Source organism: Chiloscyllium punctatum, chromosome 5 (genome assembly GCF_047496795.1).
Source record: "Chiloscyllium punctatum isolate Juve2018m chromosome 5, sChiPun1.3, whole genome shotgun sequence".
In the NCBI taxonomy this organism is placed as follows: domain Eukaryota; kingdom Metazoa; phylum Chordata; class Chondrichthyes; order Orectolobiformes; family Hemiscylliidae; genus Chiloscyllium; species Chiloscyllium punctatum.
In genome coordinates this window covers 38,116,733-38,142,649 of record NC_092743.1, presented here as the reverse complement: position 1 = coordinate 38,142,649, position 25,917 = coordinate 38,116,733, and the positions used below count along the sequence as shown (strand labels likewise).

The window sequence follows — 25,917 nt, the reverse complement described above, 5'->3', positions numbered from 1 at the left end:
CACATTTCAATTCCAAATACTGATAGAGACTGGGATGAAGAATATTATGTAGAAAATGGCAACATTTTAAATTTGGCACAACTTTATCTTTGTAGCACGTTTGATATCAAAAACAAAAGTGTCTCAAGGCGCTTTGCAGAGAGGTCATCCGATGGAAAGAACTCACAGCACTGAAGGGTTTAAGAGAAGTTGGTCAAAGTGATGAGGTTTAAATGGGGTCCTAAAGGAAGAAAGGGATATGGAGAAGCAAATAAAGTTCGAGAGAGAATTCCAGCATGTAGACATTAGTGCTAATGGTGTGAAGATGATACCCCAATGGGTTATGATGGTTTAGAGGTTTATGGCATTTGGCACACAACCAACTGGCTTATGGGTTGAAATACCACTATCACAGATTGTGAAAAGGAACACAAAAATTGCATAATTGATTGTACTTTTTCAAACATTGCCTGAAATCGGTTTGAAACATCTATTTCTTTTTTGAAAAAATCTAATCAACACCAGCTACAGGAAGCAGCAGTTCAGCACTTCTGTCTCTTGCACTTGGACAGGGACTTCCCAAGAAGGTTTGCTTCAGCCCTACAGTCCTCCATTTTAAAAGAAATGTTGTTAGACTGCTGCTGAATTTTTTTGAAATGACTGGACTTCAGGTATTTGTGGCTTCTTTTAGATGGTACGGTTCATACAGAAGTGTTAATACAGAAGAACAAACATCAACAGCAACCATTAAAGTATAACTGCAAACTAACAATTGAATGTTGTTGGGAATAAAGTGTTCTCCACACTCACCCCAGTCCCCCTTTGCTTGGTGCCATATTGTAAATTTATGCTAACATGTTCATAATTACATCCACCTCTATTTGACCTGAAATGATGTACTTGTACTCGGATCATAGAATCCCTACAGCATGGAAGCAGGCCATTTGGTCCAACGGGTCCACCCAGATCCACCTCCCTACCCGTCCCTGTAAACCTGCATTCCTATGGCTAATCCACCTCACCTGCACATCTTTGGACTGTGGGAGGAAACTGGAGCAGCCAATGGAAACCCACACAGGCACAGGGAGAACATTCAAACCCCACACAGACAGTCGCCCGTAGCTGGAATTGAACCCAGATCCCTAGTGCTATGAGGCTAACCACTTGAGCTGCCATGCCACCCCATTATTGTAAACACATTTGCAAGCTCACTTTGGAGTGCACAGTTCTGAACTGGAGTCACCTATTGGCTCAGATCCAGAAGGGGCTGCGTTTTCCCTTCTCTAAAGTACAACAATGAATTGATTGCATTGATCTTATATGGATGATTCAGTGTCAGGATCAAGCATTCAATTCAATCCGGAATAGGTTTGATATAGAATTAAGTTCTTTCTTCTCGCTGTTCCAAAACTTTATATTATTCTGGTTATAGAAGGAATGGTATGTTTTATGACTGGAGGCGTAGCCCAGAGTACAGGGCTAATAACTTTGGGGACAAGTTCAAATTCTACAATAGCAGCTATGACATTTAAATTCAAATTAAATTAATAAATTTGGAAGGACAAAAAAAAACCCTCATTCTGTTCACCGATGGAAATAAAATCTGCAATCCTTTCCTAATCGGTGACTCTAAACCCACTGCAGTGTAGTAGATTCGTAACAGCCCTTTGAAATGGTCCAGTAAGCCTGTCAGTGATGGGCAATAAATGTTGGCCTAACACTCATATCCTTTGAATAAATTAATTAAAAAGTGTCAACTCTTTCTCTCTTCACTTGCTGTGGCCTTTACAACTGACCTTAGTACTTAACCAACCCAGTGAACAAAAATGCAAGACATATTCAAAAGGTCAGGATAAAAGTTACAATTAATAGCTTAACATCTGAACCCTGAACATATTCACACTAAATTGCCATCTGTGACACTGTTACACAGAGTTTAGTCCACAGAAAATATGCATCAGGAATTCAGATCAGGAAACCCCATTTTATCTTATAGATGGAAGAATGGGTGATAGATGCTCACCTTGTCAATGATGCTCATGTGAGTGACCTTTTATTAAAAACACACTTTACTGCATCTGTACTACATTTTTCTATTCCATAAAGTAATCCAGTGGACAACCTAACAATTCAGGGTAGTTTATGCTCTATGAAACACATTAGTAACTGGGTTGAGATTACACAAAGGTACCTTGTGTGAAAGATTACATCCAGGAGATGAGAGATCTTCAATCCACTGATACGGACTTAAGTGTAACAGTCAAAACAGCACTATTAATCTATTATGCCAATTTATCTCAAATAAAACTGTGGCACAGTGGATAATACTACCACCTCTCAGTGCCAGGGGACCCAGATTTATTTTCAGTCTTGGGTGGCTGTTGATATCGAATTCTCCATTTCCTCCCACAGTCCAAAGACGTTCAGGTTAGGTGGATGGGCCACGGTAAATGCGGGGTTATGGGGTCTGGGTGGGATGCTCTTCAGAGGGTAGGTGAAGACTTGACGGTCAAATGGCTTCTATCTGCATACCAGCTCAGATCCAAAAGTAGCTGCCTTTTCCCTTCTCTGAAGTATAATAACGAATCAACTGCATGAATCTTATTTGGATTATTCAGTGTCAAGATCACACACTCCACCGTAGGTTCAATGCAGAATAAAAGTTTTCTCCTCCTCACGGTTCTAAAAATTGGGATTCTTATATATTTTGAAATTAAAATTGCATATATCCACTAGAAATTTAGAAAGGGTATGAGAATAAAAGCACGGTAGTGGAACTAATTGGGCCAAAGAACTAGCACAAACAACAGAGTCAATGGCTGCCATTAGTGTTTGTTGATTTTATAATTCCTTCGCTTTAGTCAATATATCAATAAGCAACTTAGAAGAATTGGCTTCAATAAAGAAATTAATATGAAAGTGGCCTTATTAGCAGAAATGCAGACAAACATGGTATGAGCTATTTTACTGTGTCAAGTTGCCAGTTCTTGGTGGCATTGATTTGCTCCCACAGCACCTGTCAATCGTTACGCAATGACACTCAGGTTATTCCTGCAGAAATCATGAGACTTTTGTATCTGAGACAAGGGCAGCACGGTGGCTCAGTGGTTAGCACTGCTGCCTCACAGCATCAGGGACCTGGATTCAATTCCAGCCTCAGGCAACTGTGTGTGGAGTTTGCACATTCTCCCCATGTTTGCGTGGGTTTCCTCCGGGTACTCCGGTTTCCATCCACAGTCCAAAGATGTGCAGATTAGGTGAATTGGCCATGCTAAATTGCCCAGAGTGTTATGTGCATTAGTCAGGAGTAAATATGGGGAATGGGTCTGGGTGGGTTACTCTTTGGTGGGTCAGAGTGGACTTGTTGGGGTGAAGGGCCTGTTTCCATACTGTAGGGAATCTAATCTAAATATAATTAGGACATTCGAGAATTAGACCAATAAATCTCAGGATAAGTGTAAAGCAATCAGGGGACTTTAAGTTCAGAAGTTGAGGTTGAGTAGTCATGATCTGATTCAAGAGCAGATTAAGCTCAAGGGGCTGAATGGCCTCTTTCTCCATTGGGCATTTCTGAACTTTGGACCCTTCATGAACAATTCCACAGTAGTACTAAGGCAAAATATAACAGATGCTGGAAATCTTAAAAAACAGAATACACTGGAAATAGATCAGACAATATTGTGAAGAGTGAAGCAGAATTAAAATGTTCCAGGTTAATGACCTCTCAGCAGAATCTATCATGTTGTCAACAGAAGTGGAACAGCCCACCTCCACACACTATGCAAGGATTCAGGCAAAGAATGGTCTCTGAAGGGGCAGCCAGCATGTATGATGCTGGAGCAAGGCTTCTGAGACAAGAGGGGAAGAGAACCAAATGGAAGGAAGGAAGGAAGGAGAGCCTATACTTCACAACCAGGAGTGAAATTTCACTCAGTGGAACAAATATTTTTCTACATATTTGATAAAATATCAAGTGTTTATTTTCACATTAAATTAGTTATAATTAAATCAGTAACTGGACTTGAATGACTGATACATAGTGCACTGCATGTTGTGAATGGTACTAACTCACCACATCTCCTCTGACACCACCTTCCAATACCACTACTTCTACCAAGAGCATGGGCATACCATCACTCACCAATACCCTTCCAAACCACACACCACCCTCCCTTGGAGGCTGTTCTTTTGCTGCCACTGGGTCAAAGTCCTTGAAATCCCCAACAGGGATGTTCATGTCGCACAACACCAAGGACTGCAGTTGGTTCAAGGTAGCCTACCACTACTTTCAGAGCAATCAGGAGTGGGCAATAAATGCTGGCCTAGCCAGCAAAACCCATATCCCATGATAGAATAAGCATCAACTCTCTCAGTCTGCTTGCTGCAGTCTTCAAAACTGACTTTAGTACTGTACTTAACCAAACTAGTGTACAAACAATGACAGAAATATTCAACATTTCAGGATAAAAGTCACAATTAATAACTTAACATCTGAACCCTGAATGTATTCACACTATATCTCCATCTGTGATATTATCAGAGTTTAAGCCATGAAACATGCACCAGGAATTCAGGTCAGAAATGACTATTCTAGGTGGGTGGATGTCAAATCCGTGGCTTAACTTCGGAGGATATCTTTAAATAGCTGGTGTGCGCACTGGTTACTAAGATTGGTTGATGACAATCTGCCAGCATTTCTCAGCAAGAGGTCTCCATTTCACCACTCGCTGAAAGGCAAGCTGAATTCAATTCATACTTTATTTTTAAGTTGCAAAAAACAAAAACCAATGATTCTTTTAAAAAATATTATTTTCATTGTGGGCATCACTCTCAAGGTTAGCATTTTTCAAACCATCTCAATTATTTCCAAGTAGTGTGACATAATTGCATGATTCATTTGGCAGTAAAATGTCAATAATATTGGTGTGGGATTGAAATTACAGATAAACCACTTAATGAGGTTATATTGGCCTTCCTAAAAAAAAAGCTGTTAGTTTGGTTTTATGAAGATTCAGCAGTCTCATGGAGACTTTTACTGATGTCAACATTTTCACTCAAACTATCATTATTAGTCCAAACCTCAATTACTAAGCTAGTAATATAACCACTGCATTACCATAATCTTGGGTGCCTATGGCTCATAAACTACAGATGGCAAGACAGACTATTTCAGCCCATCGACTTTTTACTGGTGGACAAATACACAGTTCATTTGTAGGCTCCCATTCTTAATAATGGCATAACCTTACACAAGTATTATCACAGAACAGAAAGAAATGCTGCATCCTCTAATCAGAGGTCCTTCCTCTCCAATGCACGATGCCACAGGCTCTGCAGTCATTGTTTTTACCTTACTGATGAGCCTAGCAGCAGCAAGTGCAGGGGAGAATCAATCTGTGATTGGCAGAGAAGTGTGGAGGGGGTGGGAAGGTGACAGATGAATGAGAAGGGGATAGAAGGTGCAAAAGCCCTACTTATATGAAATAGGCTTTTGAGCAATATTACGTTGATGGGTGGAGTAAGATTCCAAGAATTTCCTGAGTTTTCTTTTTTTAAAAAAAAAAGGTCAAGTCAGTTTTACCTATTTAAAGATTTACTATTCTGAACCAAATTTAAATTAGGATTGTTCTAGCATCACTCCCTGGGAGCAATGTGTTCCAGCTTGGCAAAATGTCAATGATGAAAATCATTAGCTTGAAATATTTGCATTGATTTTTTTTAAAAAAAGAGCCTTGTTGTACTGCTACGATGCCTCAAAAGATTTAAGGGGCAGTGCCATTTTTGCAGGGCAACAATGGAAATAGTAATTAGATGAATAACTAGTTCATTGTTTGACTTTTTCGGGCAGTGGTTAAGGAGGAGGATAACCATGGAACTGGACTTCCGACTTTTCTCTGAACAATTTAACAGCAACACTGTCTCCATTGAGACACGTCTGGCAAACATCAACTTGATTGATGAGATCGGAGAGTCGGATGTCACAACAGGCAATGTAGTAGCAGAATGGTTTCAGAACCAGAGGGTTTAAGTCTGTCACTGGACTAGTGATTCAGAACTCTGGGCTCATGTTCTAAGGACATGGGTTTGAATCCCACCATGGTGATGGCGAAATTTAAATAGAATAAATAAAAATCTGGAATAATGGTGACCATGTACCCACTGTCAGTCAATTATCATGACAATTATCTGGTTCACTTTGAGGGAAAAAAAAATCTGTCACTCACCTGATCTGCTCTGTCTGTGAATTCAGACCCCACAACAATGTGGTTGACTCTTAACTAACCTCTGTGCAATAAATGCTGGCCCAGCCAGCAATGCCAATATCTCAGGAATGAAAACAAAAAGAAAAGGTTGGACATATAAAATCCAATGCATGTTGGAAGAAGAAAGGTCTTCAGTTAGAAAGTTGGAGAATTCACTTTCTAGTTAGTGGTTGCAGCAGAAATTGTGCCAATTTTAGACTGGATAATGGAAAAAAAATTGGTATGGAGAACATTCTCCAAAGACACTGAATTATTTTACCTGGTCAGGATTTCATAGACTAGAAATTCAGAGCAAGTCTGTCACTTCAATCCCCATCTCTAAGAAAATCCTCTTGGGTATTTAAAGAAATGGAAGAAGTGACAAATATTACAAAAAAGTTGAGACATGCACATCTTTTGGGTCAAAGTTTCCCAACTGTCTTGATCACATTCTATACATAATATCTCAGAAACAAAGCAGTAATTCAAGCATAGAAGCAAAGGTACTCTTTTGAAATACACTCCCAAAAAATCAGTCTAAACTCAAGATGAATGGTGCAAGGCAGGCTCAAAACCTAAAAGTTGTTCCTATTTCACCAGCTTACAGAGTAGAAAAAATAAATAACACTGACAAATATAACCTACTCCCAAATAGTTTTGAGAGATTATAAACAGTTTGCATTTACAACATAATTTAAGTGAAAATAACTTACATAAATGTTCACGTGCACACCACAGTAACATTATTTACGTAAAATATTCCAGAATTTTAATAGCAGCGATGGCCTAGCCGACATGTCTTGGAAAGTCAAAAGGCCACAAAAAATTCCTTTGATTAACTTTCAAAAAGTAGCTTTTTCTTTTTAAATGTGAACAACTTACTGGGAAGAAAAGAACCGTGGTCTCAGTCCAATGAGATCTTCCTGCCTCACAAAAAAAAAATCTGAATTACTGCCTGGCCACATGTCCAAGGGAGGATCTAACTATCTGTAAATCAGAAGAGGTTCTTGTGTAATGCATGCATCCATTGACTTTGTCACAGATGTGAGGCAAATTAGTGAAAGGAAAAACAGTCCATTTCAAAAGTTAGTGCAGGGCTCTCCTAATCTGGAGTCAAGAATATAAACGAGCAGCTACAATACTGAAGAGGTGCCCATGTCTCCACAGAAAGAACTGTAAAAGCCCAGCTAAGCACAGTTTCATTTACTAGCCAATATCAAAGACCCCATTCGAAAACCATGATAGGTGTTGCAATTTTGCGTTAGAAAGATGAAAAGTCCGTAGAAAGTTCCATGCAGATTTAGATCCAATAAGTGCAATCAAAGGGTCAGATTCAGAGCCTCCACACGCAACGAAAAGGAACTTCCACCGTTTTCTGTTCAGGTAATTAAGCTATTTACAGGAAGTTAGCAGCTTCAGGTGAGTTCCCTTCCCCTTGTCTTCCTCCATAAATTCCAGTTAACAGTCAGGGTTGTTCACCATCCGGGGCTCTGAGCAACACGGAAGGGAAAAAAAAACTCATGGAGAAATGTTGCCCCCATCCTTTGTCGAGTCATTGATAATAGTTGGCACAGAAGACTGGTTCAGTGCAAATGAAAGCGGGGGACACGTGAAGAGACGTTCAACCCCAGGATCCCGGAATCCTGGCACATTGCAATATGGTTCTTTCCTCGTTTTGGCGAAACTCAAGGGTTTTAACGAAGTCCATTTCAGACTCACCTACTTCATTGAAGGAGGGGTGGGAAAGAGTTGGCAGGAAGTGACCCAGCACAACAGGAAAGTTATTTATTTGGAGGGACAAACAAAAAAGCTAAAATTTTTAAAAAAAGTTGTATGTCTCTAGCCCTGTCCTCGTTAAATGTTGAGATTCCTTTCACAATAAATAAATAAATACATTAGTTTGTTCATTAAAAAAATTAGAAACAGACTTTCTTTTAAACTACCAATTAATTGAGGGCATTTGGTGGAGAAAAGCTATTTACAATCAAAATAGCCCTTCAATTGAGCACTGGTCTGTAACGTTATCAAATTCCTTTATCAGTTGCTTGATTACTGTTTTAGTTATTGCAATATGTGGGGTTTTTTTTGCAAAATCACGGAGCGTCTTCCCTGAAGAGGGGGGAAACAAGGTGGGAAGGGTAACTGCACCCAGCGTGACAGGTCATCACCACTCCATTCATATTGCGAGAGCAGTTGGGTCCCTTTACAGAGGGCATGTGAAAGGCATTGCCCATTGACACCCATTCGAATCAACGGAGGCAAATTGCCCCCACCTTAAAGAGGACGTTCAGTTTCTTTTCCCTCCGCCCACAGAAATGATACTCTTAAGCCGAAACGGCCCCCCCACCACCACCCAGCATTTTCAATGTTAAACGGTTAAGAGACAGCGGAAAGCCAAAACAAAAGGGAAAGACACTACATGTTTATTTAAAGAGACCAGTTAGCCCCCAGGGGGGCGGACCCTTTCTCCCTCGCTGAGTCACCGGTCTAAAGTAAGGGAAATCCTACTAAAGTCATCTGGGGTCCCCTCGTTTTTGAGATCGGCAAAGACCTGGGTGAAGTAGTGAGGGTCGGCGTTGATCTGGAGCATTTTGCTACTCATGGTGTCAATGATACGGAGGCAGCGGTCCCAGAAAGCGTCTTTGGCGCTCTCCACCAGGAAGGGCTTCAGCGGGTATGAGATCTCGTTGCCCATGTAGGAGTAGGAGAGGTAGAGGCAGGTCAGCAGGGTGGCTTGCAGGTCGTGCTCGGTGGCCACTTGGTCTCCGTCGATGACATCCCTACAGAGCAGGTAGACAAAGACCACGTTAGCCGGGGTGACGAACGCTTGGTCCTGCCAACCTTGCAGGAGCAAGGAGCGGTCGACGCTGCGTAGCCACAGCACCGGCTCGGTGGGAGCCAAGTGCTTCAGCTTGTAGCAGCGGCGGCACAGGAACTCCCCCAGGCACTTGAGCAGCTCGCTAGTGGATGCCTGCACTATCACCCGCTTGGGGGAGCCGGGCCCGCTCTGGGAAGCTGTCTTTTTGATGGAAGAGGTTGGCTTGCTCCCCGAGGGGTCCGCCTGCGGTTCGTAGCTGGAAAGGTTGGCACAGGACAGCGATTTCTTCACATTCTCGCTGTTGAGGTGGACCACGTCGTTCTGGTGATGGTAGTTACCGGGGTTTGGTTTTCTAGAGTTCCGCTTCTTGGTGGAGGCGACTAGCCTCTTCCAAGTCAAGGCTGGGATAAACATAGAATGGCGTTTCAGACCCTTCTCCTTCTGGCTGTTGTTCTTGGCGCTTTGGATAGCGTGGTAGTGACCCAAGGACTTGGAGTCAGTACCATCCTCCAGGATACTGGATCTCCGTGAGCCAGGAGATAGCGACAGGACTGTGCCCATTTCTAACCCCAGCGTTCTCCCCCCACACACACAGTCTGACGATTAGAAATCCAAATACTCAGGGTGGGTGGGGGACGGCTCCTTTAAGGGAGGGAGAGGATGGAGAAGAGGGAGAAAGCAAAAAACAAAAGCTCGATTAATGCGTGCAAATCCCCGCCGCTCCCGATTTCTGCGCATTTCCAAAATACAGCCAACATTAGAGAAAAACAGGGCTCTGAAAAAAAAAGACCCTCAGCGCCGCTAACTGCGCAAAAAAAACAAAGATTTTTTTAAAAATAAGGTATCGACCGTATGATGCTGTTAGTCATTTAAGGGAGGGGGATAATGACAAGCCCACGGATACCTGAACCGTGCCTAGATGGGTATCAGTTTGGCTCCCCAGTCTGTGCCCACCCTGGTGGGGGAAGGAGCTAAGAGATTGGCAAAAAAACTCAAACCTACCCAACCCCTTACACAAGGCGCAGCTGGAATATTGAGCCCACCCTGTGATCGGCCTCCCCCTCCTCCCCGTGTTACACATACAAACCTATTCTCATTCTCTCTCTCATTCACACACTCACAGCTGCCCCTACATCATTGGTAACGCTCAAAGCCGGCAGGGATTTATTTTTAACAAAAAAAAGAAAATAAATAATTGGAATACATTCATACATCTCACCTGCGTTTGAGGAAAGCCTCGTTCTCCCCCACTCTGCAAGCAGCTGTTAATTGTTCGATTAATAGATAATAAAAATAACTTCAGTGGTCAGGAGCGGCTGCAAATTGCCGGCTTTTGGGGGGAAAAGGAGGCAGGACATCAAGTCGACAATCTGAGGCGATTCCTTCTCTCGGTCTGTGTGAAACCAACCATTGAGGTCCCTTTCAATTTCCCTCAGTCATCTGCTCTTTGCGAAAGGTGCGGGCATTTCATCTTGCCATTCGGTTTATTTTTAGTCCTCCCTCCCCTCTCTCTAGCACACTTTTGTGTGTGTGTGTTGGGATGGATTAAGCCTCTCGCTCCACAGTCTTCTGCTTTCACCGCTTCCCCCCCTCTGGTGAAACAGACTGAGGGGCGGAGTGAAAGTGACAAGAGATCTGCCGACAGCAGACGGCACACGCCTCGCATCTCCTCCCAGGTCACGGGCACAGGATGAAATGAATTCTCTAGAGGGAGGGCTCAATGCCATCGGGATAAATCCCTCTCCCCTTGTCTCCGAGACGTGTTTGTATTTTCATTCAAATCTCATTCCGCCATGTCACGCGGAAGGTTTACAAAAAAAAGGAGAAAGGATTTGTATTAAGAAAACCCCTTTCTCAGCGCGTTTCCCCCCATCCCTTGATAGTTCCTCTAGTGCTTCGGAAGTGTTGCAGCGTAGGAAAATGCTGTGGTCAACTGATTCCGAGCAAGCTCCTGCAAACCACATTTTGGTCAGTGTTGACAGGGTTACGTGTTGGGCAGGAGATCAAGTGGAAATCCCACGACATTTTTGAATGGTAGCCTGGGGTCGCCCTGCCACCTGGGAGAGCTGACCAAATTTCAATTTAAAGGTTCCCCCGCCACCCCAAAACTGTACCTGCGGTAGTACAGCACTCCCTCAGCACTGCACCGGTGTGTTAGCCTAGGTTCTGTGCTGAACTCTCAGGGCACTGCAACCGAGACCCGCAGCTTGACTCAACGTTGTGTAGTGAGGATATTTGGTATGAGAGCCATTGAGTTTTTGTGGCGGTGAAAGAGACTCCTTACCCCTTAGTACCTGTGCCTACCATTAAATGTCTATCTATTTTAATCCCACCTTCCATTATTTGGCCCTTGGCCTTGTATACTATAGTGTTTCAAGTTAAAAATCACACAACATCAGGTTATACTCCAACAGGTTTATTTGGAAGCAATAGCTTTTGGAGTGCTGCTCCTTCAGCAGGTAGTTGTCACTTGAGCAATGCTCCGAAAGCTACTGTTTCCAAATAAACCTGTTGGACTATAACCTGGTGTTGTGTGAATTTTAACTTTGTACACCCCAGTCCAACACCGGCACCTCCACATAGTGTTTCAAGTACTCATCTAAATTGTTCTTCAATGCCTTGAGGATTACTGCCTCTACCGCCCCCTCGGCCAGAGAGTTCCACATACCCAGAACCTCCTGAGTGAAAAATTATTTTCTTCAATCCTCTTTGAACTTCTTGCTCCTTACTTTAAAACCATGTCCCCTGGTTATTGACCATTTGAATAAAGGGGGAAACATTCTCCCCTATGTACCTGTCTATGCTCCTCAGAATATTGTACACCTCATTTGGACCATCCCCACTGCCCAACCCCTTCTCCGGTGTGAGGGAAACAGCCCTAACCTCTCTCCATAGCTCAATCACCGCAGCTCAGGCAGCATGCTGGTGATTCTGTTCTGCACCCTGTCCAGTGCATTCACATGCTTCCTACTGTGCGCTAACCAGAACCACATACAGCATTCCAGCTGGGAACTAACTGCTGTTATATGTAGCTCCATCATAACCGCCTTGCTCTTGTATTCAATGCCTTGACTAATAAAGCTGAAAATGTGTTGCTGGAAAAGCGCAGCAGGTCAGGCAGCATCCAAGGAGCAGGAGAATCGACGTTTCGGGCATGAGCCCTTCTTCAGGAATGAGGAAAGTGTGCCAAGCAGGCTAAGATAAAAGGTAGCAACAGCAACACATTTTCAGCTCAGATCTCCAGCATCTACAGTCCTCACTTTTGCCTTGACTAATAAAGGCAAGTATGTATTTTTAACAAACTTATCTACCTGTCCTGCTGCTTTTAGGGAACTATGGACATATTTTCATATTTATAGGTTGACTGAGGGTTAAATAAGGGGGAAATCTTGTGATGTTTGTGAATGGAAACTTGGGGTTACCCTGCCACCTGAGAGGGCTGACCAAATTTATCCAGCATGGAAACAGATCCAACTCATCCACCGATATCCTAAACTGATCTTGTCCCATTCGCTAGCATTTGGGAACAGGTATGGGCAATCACTGGCTTGCAAGCCCAGACAGACCACGTGTGAAATCACCCCCCCTCCACCTCACGCTGATCTACTGCAGACCCTGTATGAAACAACTGTGATGCTTATCTTTTGAACTTTATTTCTCATTTTTCTAGCTGAAAAACTAAGTAATGTAACTTTTTCCCTTTTTTTCTCTGTTTTGTATTGAAGATCTGTACCGAGGTATTTTGTACCTAAGATGGTGCCATGTGAGGCCATATTATTAACTTTCCACTGTACTCTTGCACTTCTGTACTTGAGTACACATAGCAATAAAGGATATTCTAATTCTATTCACATACCCATCCAGGTGTTTTTAAATGTTGTAATTGTACCTGCCTCCATCACCGATAGTTTGGTGCAACGTCTACACCACTGAAGCCAGGCACCAACTTGCAGACACCTCCTCCTACTGCCACCTTGACCACGACCTCACCTCCCAACACCAAACCATCATCTCCCAGACCATCCACAGCCTCACCACCTCTGGGGACCTTCCATCCACAGCCTCCAAACTCATAGTCTGAGAACTCGCACGGCCCGGTTTTACCTCCTGCCCAAGATTCACAAGCCTCACTTCTCCGATCAACCCATTGTCTCAGCCTGCTCCTGTCTCACTGAAATCATCTCTGCATACCTTGACACCATACTGCACGCCCACACCCCCCTTAGTCCAGGAACTCCCCACCTACGTTCGAGACACTGCCCACACCCTTCACCCCCTCCAAGGCTTTCATTTCCCCACCCCCTCTACTCCTTATCTTCACTATGGACATCCTGTCCCTGTACACATCTATGCACCATGATGAAGGCCTCTAAGCCCTCCATTTCTTCCTCTCATGCTGTCCCAACCAGCACCCTTCCATTGACACATCAGCCGCCTGGCTGAACTGGTCCTCACCCTTAACAACTTCTCCTTCCAATCTTTCCACTTCCTCCAAACCAAAGGGGTAGCCAAGGGCACCCGCATGGAACCCAGCTATGCTCACCTCTTTGTCAGTTTCATGGAACAGTCCACCTTCTGCAGCTACACCAGCACCAAGCCCCACTTTTTCTTCTGCTACATCGATGACTGCATCGGTGCTACCTTGTGCTCCCATGAGGAGGTTGAACAGTTCATCAGCTTTACTAACCTCAAATTCACCTGGACCATCTTGGACACCTTCCTCCCCTTCCTGGACCTCCCCATCTCCATCTCCAGTGACCAATTAACCACTGACATCTACTACAAACCCACCAATTCCCACAGTTACCTTGACTACATCTCCTCCCACCCTATCTCCCGTAAAAATGCCATCCCTTATTCCCAGCTCCTCCACCTCCATCGCATCTGTTCCCAGGATCATCCCTGATGGTCTCCTTCTTCAATGATCCAATTTCCCCTCCCACGTGGTCGACGATGCCCTCCAGCACATCTCCATTTTCTACACCTCCACCCTTGAACCCCACCCCTCCCAACACAACAAGGACAGAACTCTCCTTGTCCTCACCTTTCACCCCACCAACCTCCATATACATCGCATCATCCTCCGCCACTTCCGCCACCTACAAACTGACCCCACCACTAGGGATATATTTCCCTCTCCACCCCTATCAGTGTTTCGGAGAGACCATTCCCTCCGTGACTCCCTTGTCAGATCCATGCCTCCCACCAGCCCACACCCCACTCATGGCACCTACCCCTGCCACTACAGGAAGTGCAAAACCTATGCCCACACCTTCCTCCTCACCTTCGTCAAAAGCTCCAAAGGATCCTTTCACATCCGACAGAAATGTACCTGTACCTCTACCAATGTTAAGAAAAAGAAGGAAGCATATGTCAGGTATAGACAGGATAGATCGAGTGAATCCTTAGAAGAGTATAAAGGAAGTAGGAGTATACTTAAGAGTGAAATCAGGAGGGAAAAAGGGGGATATGAGATAGCTTTGGCAAATAGAATTAAGGAGAATCCAAAGGGCTTTTACAAATATATTAAGGACAAAAGGGTAACTAGGGAGAGAATAAGGCCCCTCAAAGATCAGCAAGGCGGCCTTTGTGTGGAGCCACAGAAAATGGGAGAGATACTAAATGAATATTTTACATCAGTATTTACTGTGGAAAAGGATGTGGAAGATACAGACTGTAGGGAAATAGATGGTGACATCTTGCAAAATGTCCAGATTACAGAGGAGGAAGTGCTGGATGTCTTGAAACGGTTAAAGGTGGATAAATCCCCAGGACCTGATCAGGTGTACCCAAGAACTCTGTGGGAAGCTAGAGAAGTGATTGCTGGGCCTCTTGCTGAGATATTTGTATCATCGATAGTCACAGGTGAGGAGCCAGTAGACTGGAGGTTGGCAAACATGGTGCCACTGTTTAAGAAGGGCAGTAAAGACATGCCAGGGAACTATAGACCGGTGAGCCTGACCTCAGTGGTGGGCAAGTTGTTGGTGGGAATCCTGAGGGACAGGATATACGTGTATTTGGAAAGGCAAGGACTGATTAGGGACAGTCAACATGGCTTAGTGCGTGGGAAAGCATGTCTCACAAACTTGATTGAGTTTTTTGAAGAAGTAGCAAAGAAGATTGATGAGGGCAGACCAGTAGATGTGATCTCTATGGACTTCAGTAAGGTGTTCGACAAGGTTCCCCATGGGAGACTGATTAGCATGGTTAGATCTCGTGGAATACAGGGAGAACTAGCCATTTCGATAGAGAACTGGCTCAAAGGTAGAAGACAGAGGGTGGTGGTGGAGGGTTGTTTTTCAGACTGGAGGCCTGTGACCAGTGGAGTGCCACAAGGATCGGTGCTGGGTCCTCTACGTTTTGTCATTTACATAAATGATTTAGATGCAAGCATAAGAGGTACAGGTAGTAAGTTTGCAGATGACACCAAAATTGGACATGTAGTGGACAGCGAAGAGGGTTACCTCAGATTACAACAGGATCTGGACCAGATGGGCCAGTGGGCTGAGAAGTGGCAGATGGAGTTTAATTCAGATAAATACGAGGTGCTGCATTTTGGGAAAGCAAGTCTTAGCAGGACTCGTACACTTAATGGTAAGGTCCTAGGGAGTGTTACTAGACAAAGAGACCTTGGAGTGCAGGTTCATAGCTCCTTGAAAGTGGAGTCGCAGGTACTTAGGATAGCGAAGAAGGCGTTTCGTATGCTTTCCTATATTGGTCAGAGTATTGAGTGCAGGAGTTGGGAGGTCATATTGTGGCTGTACAGAACATTGGTTAGGCCACTGTTGGAATATTGCATGCAATTCTGGTCTCCTTCCTATCAGAAAGATGTTGTGAAACTTGAAAGGGTTCAGAAAAGATTTACAAGGATTTGAGCTATAGGGAGAGGCTGAACAGGGTGTGGTTGTTTTCCCTGGAGCGTCAGAGGCTGAGGGGTGACCTTATAGAGGTTTACAAAATTATGAGGGGCATGGATAGGATAAATAGATAAAGTATTTTCCCTGGGGTTGGGGAGTCCAGAACTAGAGGGCATAGGTTTATGGTGAGAGGGGAAAGATATAAAAGAGACCTAAGGGGCAACTTTTTCACACAGAGTGTGGTATGTGTATGGAATGAGATGCCAGAGGAAATGGTGGAGGCTGGTACAATTGCAACATTTAAGAGGAATTTTGATGGATATATGAATAGGAAGGGTTCAGAGGGATATGGGCCAGGTGCTGGCAGGTGGGACTAGATTGGGTTGGGATATCAGGTCGGCATGGACGGGTTGGACCAAAGGGTCTGGTTCCATGCTGTACATCTCTATGACTCTATGTCATCTACTGTATCCATCGCACCTGATGTGGCCCCCTCTACTTTGGGGAGACAGGATGTCAGCTTGTGAATCACTTCAGAGAATATCTCTGGGACCCCCGCACCAACCAACCCCACAACCCTGTGGCTGATCACTACAACTTCCCCTCCCACTCCACCAGGGACATGCAGGTCCTGGGCCTCCTCATCGCCAAACCCTAACCACCTGACGCCTGTAGGAAGAGCACCTCATCTTCCACCTTGAGACCCTGCAACCACACAGGATTAATGTGGATCACACCAGTTTCCCCATTTCCCCTCCTCCCAACTTATCCCAGTCCCGAGCTTCTAACTCAGCACCTCCCTCTTGACCTGTCCATTGTCTTTCCCATCTCTCCACTCCACTGTCCTCTCCGACCTATCACCTTCTCCAACATCTTCGTTTACCTCTTGCATTATCAGTTACTGTCCCCGTCCCCCCCCCCCCAGCCCCAACCCTCCTACCATTTATCTCTCAGCCCACCGGCCCACAAGCCTCATTCCTGATGAAGACCTTATGCCCGAAACATTGATTCTTCTGATCCTCAGATGTTGCCTGACCTGCTGTGCTTTTCCAGTACCACACTCTTGACTCTGACCTTCAACATCTGCAGTGCTCACTTTCCCCCACCTCTCCTGGCAGCTCATTCCCTATAAAAACCACTTTCTATATAAAAAGTTACCTCTCAGGTCCCTTTTAAATCTTTCCCCTCTCACCTTAAACCTGTGCCCTCTAGCTGTGGACTCCGCAACCTGGGAAAAATACCTTGACTATTCACCCTATTCATGCCCTTCATGATTTTATAAACCTGTACAAAGCCACCCCTCAGCGACCAATGCTCCAAGGGAAAAATGTTGCAGCCTATTCAGTCACTCCCTATAGCTCAAACCCTCCAATCCCAGCGACATCTTTGTAAATCCCAAGATTTAAGATACTGTATACCCTCTTGCCTTGTCTGTCCTCCCAAAATGCATTGCCTTCACTTCTCAGGATTAAATTCAAGTTCTCACTGATCAAACCATCTTTCCAGCACAGCTATATTATCCTATAGCCTAAGGGTTTCTTCATCACTACTTATCACACCACCATTGTGTTCATTGGTAATAAATTACAAAGGGCTAAGCTAACTCATGTTTCACATCGGAATAAATAGAAGAGTTCACCTATTCTGATTAAATATAAGACGTGTATGCTGTAGAGACCAGATCTTTTATTTCTCTTTGTTTTTTGATTGTGGACTGAAATGGAAAATTACAGTTTTTAAGACAAAGGACTGGGGAAGTAATTGCTGCACTTTTGAAAATAAATTGCTGGAAATCATTGTGTGTGGAGTTTAGATTGTTGCTTTGAAAATTATCAGAGGAGGTGAAATAAGATAGCAAAGCACAGGTGTGAATGTGGTTGAGCCAGCAACAGGTAATTGCAGGTAGCTGACTGATTTGTGCAAATGTGACCAGTTGTGGATGCTGGAAGTCATCATGGAAGTGTTACAGCACAGGATGCCATTTGGCCCATCATGCCCTTCAAATGAGCACCATTATCTACTGCTAATGTCCTGATTTGCCCCCATGACCATGTACATTATTTTATGTCTAAATAATCATATAGTACCCTCTTGAATGCCTCAATTATACCTTCCAGCCAGGGCATTCTGTACCTTAATTACTTGCTGAATTAAATAATATTTTATTGCGTTATATTTTCTTCTTTTGCAAATCTCTTTAAAACTCTGCCCTCTAGTTCTTGATCCTTTTAAAAATGCAAACAGTTTCTCCCTATCTACTCTAGCTGAACCCCTCGTGATTTTCAACACCTCTATCAGGTGTCGTCTTAGTCTATTTCTTTCCAAGCAAAATAGTCTCAACTTCTTCGATCTATCCTTATTAGTGAAGGTTTTCATCGCTGGAACCATTCTTGTAAATCATTTCTGCACTCTCTCCAATGTGTACATATCCATCCCATAATGTAGCCCCTAGAACTGTACACAATACACTAGCTAAGGTCTAACAAGTGTGTTACATAAGTTAAATATCGCTTCCTTGCTCTTGTACCCTACTCCCCTATTAATAAAGCTAGAACACTGTATGCTTTATTGATAGTTCTGTCCTGCCACCTTCAATGAGCTATCCACAGATATACTCAGCTGCTCATGTTCTTGCATTCCCTTTAGAATGTATGCCTATTTTATATCATCTTTCAATATTCTTACAATCAAAATGCATCATCTCACACTTCTCTGCATTAAACCTCAACTGCCACCTATCAGTTAACTCCGCCAACTTGACTATGTTGTTCTGGAGTTCTACACTTTCCTCCTCACAGTTTACAATTCTTTCAAGTTTTGTGTCATCTGCGAATTTTGAAATTGTCCCCTGTACACCAAGATCTGGATCAGGAAACGTAAGTCCCTATACTGACCGCTGGGGAACTTCAATACATCTCCCCAGCCTGAAAATTATCCATTAACTACTATTCTCTGTTTTTAGCACTCAGCCAATTTTGTCTCCATGTTGCAAATAATTGTTCGTAGAAGCTTTCCCACCACTAAAGCTAAACTGACTGGTCTGTAATTGCTGGGCTAATCCTTACCCGAACAAAACTATGATATTTGCAATTGTACAGTCTTCTACCCTTACCCAAGATCTGGGGAAAACTGAAATATTATGGGCAGTGCATTTGTAATTTCCACTCTCACAAAATGCTTGGATGCATCTCATCTGGTCCTGGTGTCTTGCCAACATTAGGTACCAATAGTCTAATGACCCCATCTGCTCTATCAATTTTGAACCTTTCTCGTGACACAGTTTCCTTTGCTGTGACCATGACTCATGCAGCATCTACCTATTTAGTAAAGAGGGATGCAAAATATACATTTAACACCTCAGCCATGCTGGCTGCCTCTGTGTGTAAATCCCCTTTTTGGTCTATAAATAGCCTGACTCCTCCTTTTACCACTCATTGACTATTTACTAGCCTATGGAAGACTTTGGCACACCCCAATATCTCGGCTGCCAATCTTTTCTCATAATTTCTCTTTGCTTCTCTTATTTGCTTTACTACATCGCCTCTGAACCTTTTGTATTTCCATTGGCTCTTATTTGTATATTCTACCTGAGACTTACCATAAGCACATTTTTTAAACATCTTGATTTTTATCCCCTTATCATCCAGGGAGCTCTGAATTTGTTTGTCCTGCCTGCTCAGTTGAGGCAATGTACCTTGACTGTACCTGAGCTGTATCCTCTTTAAATGTAGCCCCGTGTTCAGTTACAGCTTTTTGGGCAAATCTCTCATTCTGGTCCCTTTCATGACAGCTCTCTGCTGGGCAACTAGGCAGATGAGTGGTTTGGAGATTTACAATAGAGGGTAAGAAATCGCTGGACTGTTGGAAGAGTTGGTTCTATGTTTCTATCTTTCTGCAGTAAAAGATTTTGAATCTGGAAGAAAAGCCAATTATTTTCTGTTGCTATTGAACTATGTTTCCTAATTGTGTCCCCCCCCCCCCCCCCAACATATAAAACTAATGTACAGTTTTGATTGTCTGTATCAGTTTTAAGGTTTTTAATGGGGCGGGGTAGTGTTTGAACTAGTGAAGTCAGATGTTGATAGTTCATAGCTATTTGGTAGTGATTACAATTTATTTATTTGTAATAAATAGTTTTTGATAAGCATATAAACCTGTTAAGTGTTTCCTGTTAATCTGATTCCATAAAATAGGTGGAACGTTGCCTGCCTTTATTAGATCATTAAACTTTGTGGTAACCGCAGGAGTAATTGAACTTGAGAACGGGTACACTTTCCCAACAAAGGTAACAGTCTAGAAAAAAGTCTATTCCATGCAATTGGAATTTTGGGTGACTGAGAAAGGGTTTTAGTTAATTTGAACTATTATTAGCATGTACTGTCAGCTTTCAAAAGTTCCTTTACAACAACCAGTGAAAGGGTAGTGAAAGAGAGGCAGGGACCAAAAGGAAATCTTCTGGAGGCAGAAAGCCTGGCTGAGGTACTGAATGAACATTTGCATGTTGCTGATGGAATGGCAAAGTGGGAGCAGTAGATAGACATAACATTAGATAGACATAAAAAAGAGACACTTAAAAGGTTCTTAACACAGAGAAGCCACTTGGCCTGGATGGAATGCATCCTAATTTATTGAGAGTGAATGATCTAGTCTCGACTTTCCAATGCTTCTTTGACATGGAAAGATGCCAGAGGATTGCAAATGTTTTACCCTTGTTCAAAAATGAGGAAAACGATGAATCCATCAACTACAGCTCAGTCAACTTCATATCAGAAGTGGGAATTTTTTAGAGACAATGCTATGAGGCAAAATTGTATGCTATTTGGAAAATGAGCAGAAATTTATCGCAGGGAAATCATGTTTGATTAACTTCATTAATGAGGTAATGGAATGGATTTATAAGGATATTGCAGTTGTTGACATATATACATACTTCCAAAAAGCATCTAACCAAGTATCACATAACTTAATTAAAATTAAAACCTGTGGATTAACAGGTTAGTGGTCACATTAGTCGAGAGACAGAAAACACAGTGGGAATGATTTTTACATTCCAGGTTGATGGGAGGTCTTAAATGTCATTAAAATGAAGATTAAATTTGGGACCAATGTATTTTTTTATATTGATTCTGTTGATAAACGTTGGTGTCTGAGATATGTGTAGGCAGGTGCTACAACAACAGGTCACAACTCTAGATCACTTATTGAACTATTAGTCAATAATTGGACTTGTAATTGCAACAGTTTTTTTTAGAAAGGAGGTACTTCCAAAAGGTAATTTCAGTGGCTGGCTGGAGAGGATCCCTAGGGTGTCACACCTGAAAACATCGAAACAGGGTGCAGGGGTAGGCCATTCATCCTTTCGGACCTGTTCCACCATTCAGTATGATCCTCTCAAACATAACAAGGGAGCGTCAAAGGGAGAAGTGCATTGAAAACTGAACTGTAATCTGCAATGAGTTTCTCAGACTGTGACCACGGTGGGAGAAAAGACAATAATCTGGAGGAGAGACATGTTTACTTTCAAAAATATCCAGGGACAGCAGTTAAAAGTGAGCTTCATCTCTGATCTTTGAGCACTCATGGCTGAGGTGTTCATGTGTGCCAGGAGGCTGAGATACACACGTGTCCTAGCTTGGGTTTTCATGCTGGTGGGTTCTGTAAATGACAAACAAAAAACTGTCAACTCGTCAGCCCTGTGTTGCAAGTAAATGACTTTCTTTTTCTGAACCAATTCAAAAACAAAACAGATCAAAAGAAGGACTCTTGCTCTGAGTGGTGGAAGCCAGTTAGCAGGCCAATTTAAAAGAAAGCTAGATAAAAGAATTTCAGCTAACCTGTAAAGCCAAGAATTCTGAAATTGACTGCTCAGTATCAACATTTCATTACATACCCATTATGAATACCTCAGAGACTGAGACTTACATCTTTTAACTTCTTTTTTTGCTATCCACACAATTCTAATCTTGTAGTATTATTTCTTCTTGCACTTAGAAACTAAAAACCTTAGCTCAAGAAAGCCTGGTTGAATTAGTTTCTTTTAAACCATAAATTAAATTGGTCTAGGAGAAAAGTATCCAAAATGGAGGGGGTCCTTTTTAATTAATCCTGTTGTGACCAATTGAGGAAGCAGGTCAATAAAGAAAGGATACCAGTTCATCCCTCCCACCTGGGAGCTTGACAATTTTGGTTGTTATGTCTGGAATCATAATAAATTTGGGACTCTCGATTTGGAATTTGTCATAACTTGGGGTGTAATTTGAAAAGTTGTGATTCCACAACACCCAGTGAGCAATGTGGAGGGTGATGGTGGACCTCAGGATGACATGGAGAGAGTGGTATAATGTACAGACTCATGATGAATTGAATTCAGCACAGAGTATGATACATTCTACGAAGATTGAGGAAAGACAACATGAGCAGTCAAGGGCACAATATTAAGAGGCCACAGGAAGATACAAGCCTGGTGTAAGTACATGAATCTTTGATTGACAAATGAACAAGCTGAGAACAAATGAACAAATGGGATTCTTGCCTTATTAATAGTGGAATAGTGTACAAAAGCAAGGAATGATGCTTAACATTTATAATTGACCAATTGGGCCTCCACTGAAGTGTTGTGTACAAGTCTGTGCACTTCATTTAATGCTTAATGTCAAGGTCTTAGGATGTGGAACAGTCTTTCTAAATGAAACCAGGCATGAGAGTCTTCATTTATGTGGGAAAACTTGAAATGCTGGAGTTGTTCATCTTAGAATAGATATGATTGAAAGGAGATTTTGTAGAGGTGTTTGAATCATGAACAGTCTCAGTCGACTAAACCAAGGAGTATTGCTTTTCATGATAGAACAATCAGCAACCAGAAACACAGCTTTAGTAGAACCAACAGTAACATGAGGAAATTGTTCCATAGTGGATTGTTGAGATTTGGAGGATCAGAGAAGCAGATTCAGCAGTAATATTCAAAAGGAATTAAGCATAAACATGAAGGTTTAAAATGTACTGGATTAAGGGGAAAGAGCAGTTCATGAGAATAGTTGGAAAGCTCCACTGATGAACTGATAAAGAAAAATGGGCCCTGTGACAAGCTTCTGTCCAGTAATGATGGTGTGATCCTAATATTTTCTCATAATTCAGACTTGCAAGCCTTCAATTTGGGTTAATTTGCTCTTTACCCTTTTTAAGGTACCTATATCTCTGCTGAGATTGATTTTCCAAAACTGTGCACAATGTGCAAATTAGTCTCTGCACAACCAAAGCATAACTTCATCCCCTTTGAATTATAGCCATCTTTCAATAAATACAAGCATTCCATTAAAATTTGGATTTATTTTGTTCCTGTGCACTACCTAAAAGTGGTTTTTCTTTAGCACTGTTGCCCATTAGGACTTGACTTTATTAGTCTTTGAGTACATGACAAAAATTTGGATGTTTACTGGCTTGATATATGCCTTTTCTTCTATTCCATTCACAATTGCCAAATGTAAAATGAGTTGGCAATAATGACAGTATTTGTTCAGTTGATAGCATTCTTGTCTCTGTAGCAGAGGGTGGTAGGCTCAGATCTCATACTAGGAACTCCAGCAGACAATTCACACTAACAGTGAGTGCTACATTGTCAGATGTACTGCCTTTCAAATGAGGTGATAAATCATTGTTTGTCACAGAATAAGGAAATTATTTGAATATCCTCACTAATACTTATTCCTCAATCACCATTGCTAAAGCAGCATTTTTATGATGTGCAGTTGTCAGTGTTGGACAGGGATGGACAAAGTCAGAAGTCACACGACACCAGGTTATAATCAATAGGTTTATTTGAAATCACAAGCTTTCGGAGCGCTGCCCCTTCGTCAGGTGTAGTGAGAGAGAGGAATTAATAGGCAGAGAGATTAAGGGCTGACAGATCAAAAGATCATACAACTGGTGTGAGTAGAATCTCGAATACTAAACCTGTGCAGGTGACCAAGAGTGTTAGATGGTGTGAGTAAAGTGTCAACAGTTGAACAGTAAAGTAAATGGATGACTTATAATCTAATTAAATGAGGCAGAGAAATAATTACAAAAAATTAAAAATAAAATAATGTTGGAGACAACTAAATGACTGGAATAATGATAGGTATAAGAGTCGCATGCTGATGGTCTAATCAAAATAATAAGTAATCAAAAACTACAATCTAATTAAGGTAGAGAGATCATAACAATTTATCAAGGTGATGATGTCAAAACAGGACAGTAAGAAAGACTTTACAAATACAGAACAATGTGGTGGGGTCACATGTAGCGTGACATGAACCCAAGATCATGGCTGAGGCCATCCTCATGGGTATGGAACTTGGCTATCAGTTTCTGCTCGACGATTCTGCATTGTGTCTTTCTTGAAGTTCACCATGGAGGATGCTTACCTGAAGATTGGAGGCTGAATGTCCTTGATCACTGAGGTGTTCCCCGACTGGGAGGGAACATTCCTGTCTGGCAATTGTTACGCAGTGTCCATTCATCTGTTGTCGTAGCATCTGCATGGTCTCCTGCCTTGGGACATCCTTACCTGCAGCGTGTGCGATAAACAACATTGGCTGAGCCATATGTGTACCTGTAGTGTACATGGTGGGTGGCGCTCCCACATATGATAGTAGTAGAGGTTGTCATGGCAGGGTGTTGTGGTCAGTGTTGTCCTAAAGGTTTGGTAGTTTGCTGTGAATGATAGTCTGTTTAAGGTTTGGTGGTTGTTTGGAGGCAAGATGTGGAGGCATAGGGATGATCTTGGCGAGATGCTCATCACTGTCAATGACATGTTGAAGGCCGCGAAGAACATGGCATAGTCTCTCTGCTCCGGGGAAGTACTGGATGACGAAGAGTACTATATCTTCTGTGGAGTTTGTTGCAGTTTCTCACTGTGGCACGTTGGAACTGGCAATCGAGTTGAGCATCATATCTGTTCTTATGAGGGCATCCTTCAGAATCTTTAGGTGTCTGTCGCATTCCTCTTCATTTGAGCAGATCCTGTGTATGTGCAGGGTTTGTCTGTAGGGGATGGCTTCTTTAATATACTTAGGGTGGAAGCTAGAGAAATGCAGTATTGTGAGGTTATCCGTGGGCTTGTAGTAGAGTGAGGTACTGTGGTGTCTGTCTTTGATGGAGATACATGTGTCTAAGAATGAGACTGATTCTGAAGAGTAGTCCATAGTTAAGTCTGATGATGGGATTTTTATTTTTATAGTCATTATCTCAATGCTGTCTGTGAGTACTTGCTGACCCTGATTAAATGGTGTACTGTCTGTAGGTGCTTGCTGTGTGTATTGGCTGCATTATGATAATGTAGTGACTGCACTTCAAAGTTCACAAGGGACTTTATAAATGCATGGATTTATTTTTCTTTCAGGGAATCGCACAGGAATAGAAATTTACATTAGCATTGTGATTAAAATAAATTGTTTTCAGAGTAATTGCTTCTGGAATTAACTGAATTGACTCCTTAGATCCTATGCCTGAAATATACAAATGACAAAATTAAATAACAGAATTACATTCAGTGCTTTAATTTTCCAGATAAGAGATGCTCCAGGCATTAAATTACACTGCAATCAAGCTCAGAGAATTTCTACACAGGGAATGCCAAATGATGCACAAATAACTTTTGTATCCTTTGTGAACACTATATTCTGTCCTTGTCCAGTTTGACCTTGTTTCACAAAACAAATATGGTTTATCCAAATGAAAATCTAATAGCCACAATTTTAGTAGGATTAAAGTTGCATTTCAGTTGTTCTCAATGACTCAGATGGTACATGCACTGGAAAATATAGGATCAAACAATGTAAACACAACAGGGCCTGGGTCTTCATCTTACAAACTAGTCTCACCCAAACCCCATTCCTTCTGCTAGACTGAGTCATTGAGTCGTACAGCATAGAATTTAACCAGCATGGAGGGAATGGCATTATGAATTCAGATGTGAGCCTAAGTTGAGGAAGGAGAAAATTCAATGCACTTATTAACTGTGAATGCACAACGGTAGCTGGAT

The 25,917-nt window shown here is 42.4% G+C and overlaps 1 protein-coding gene across 1 annotated transcript; it reads right to left on the bottom strand.

Moving 5' to 3' along the window:
• Positions 1–4,719: 4,719 nt before the first annotated feature.
• Positions 4,720–10,644, bottom strand: LOC140476992 (cyclin-dependent kinase 5 activator 1-like). The gene is made up of 2 exons (XM_072570058.1): positions 10,259–10,644; positions 4,720–9,681 (listed from the first exon to the last, which is right to left on the bottom strand). Exon 2 carries the CDS (start codon positions 9,598–9,600, stop codon positions 8,701–8,703), a length of 900 nt encoding a protein of 299 aa, XP_072426159.1. The 5' UTR covers positions 9,601–9,681; positions 10,259–10,644; the 3' UTR covers positions 4,720–8,700.
• Positions 10,645–25,917: the final 15,273 nt, after the last annotated feature.

Bases quoted from the DNA above. Each gene is read 5' to 3' on its own strand.
- LOC140476992 (XM_072570058.1), bottom strand. From the start codon at position 9,600: ATGGGCACAGTCCTGTCGCTATCTCCTGGCTCACGGAGATCCAGTATC.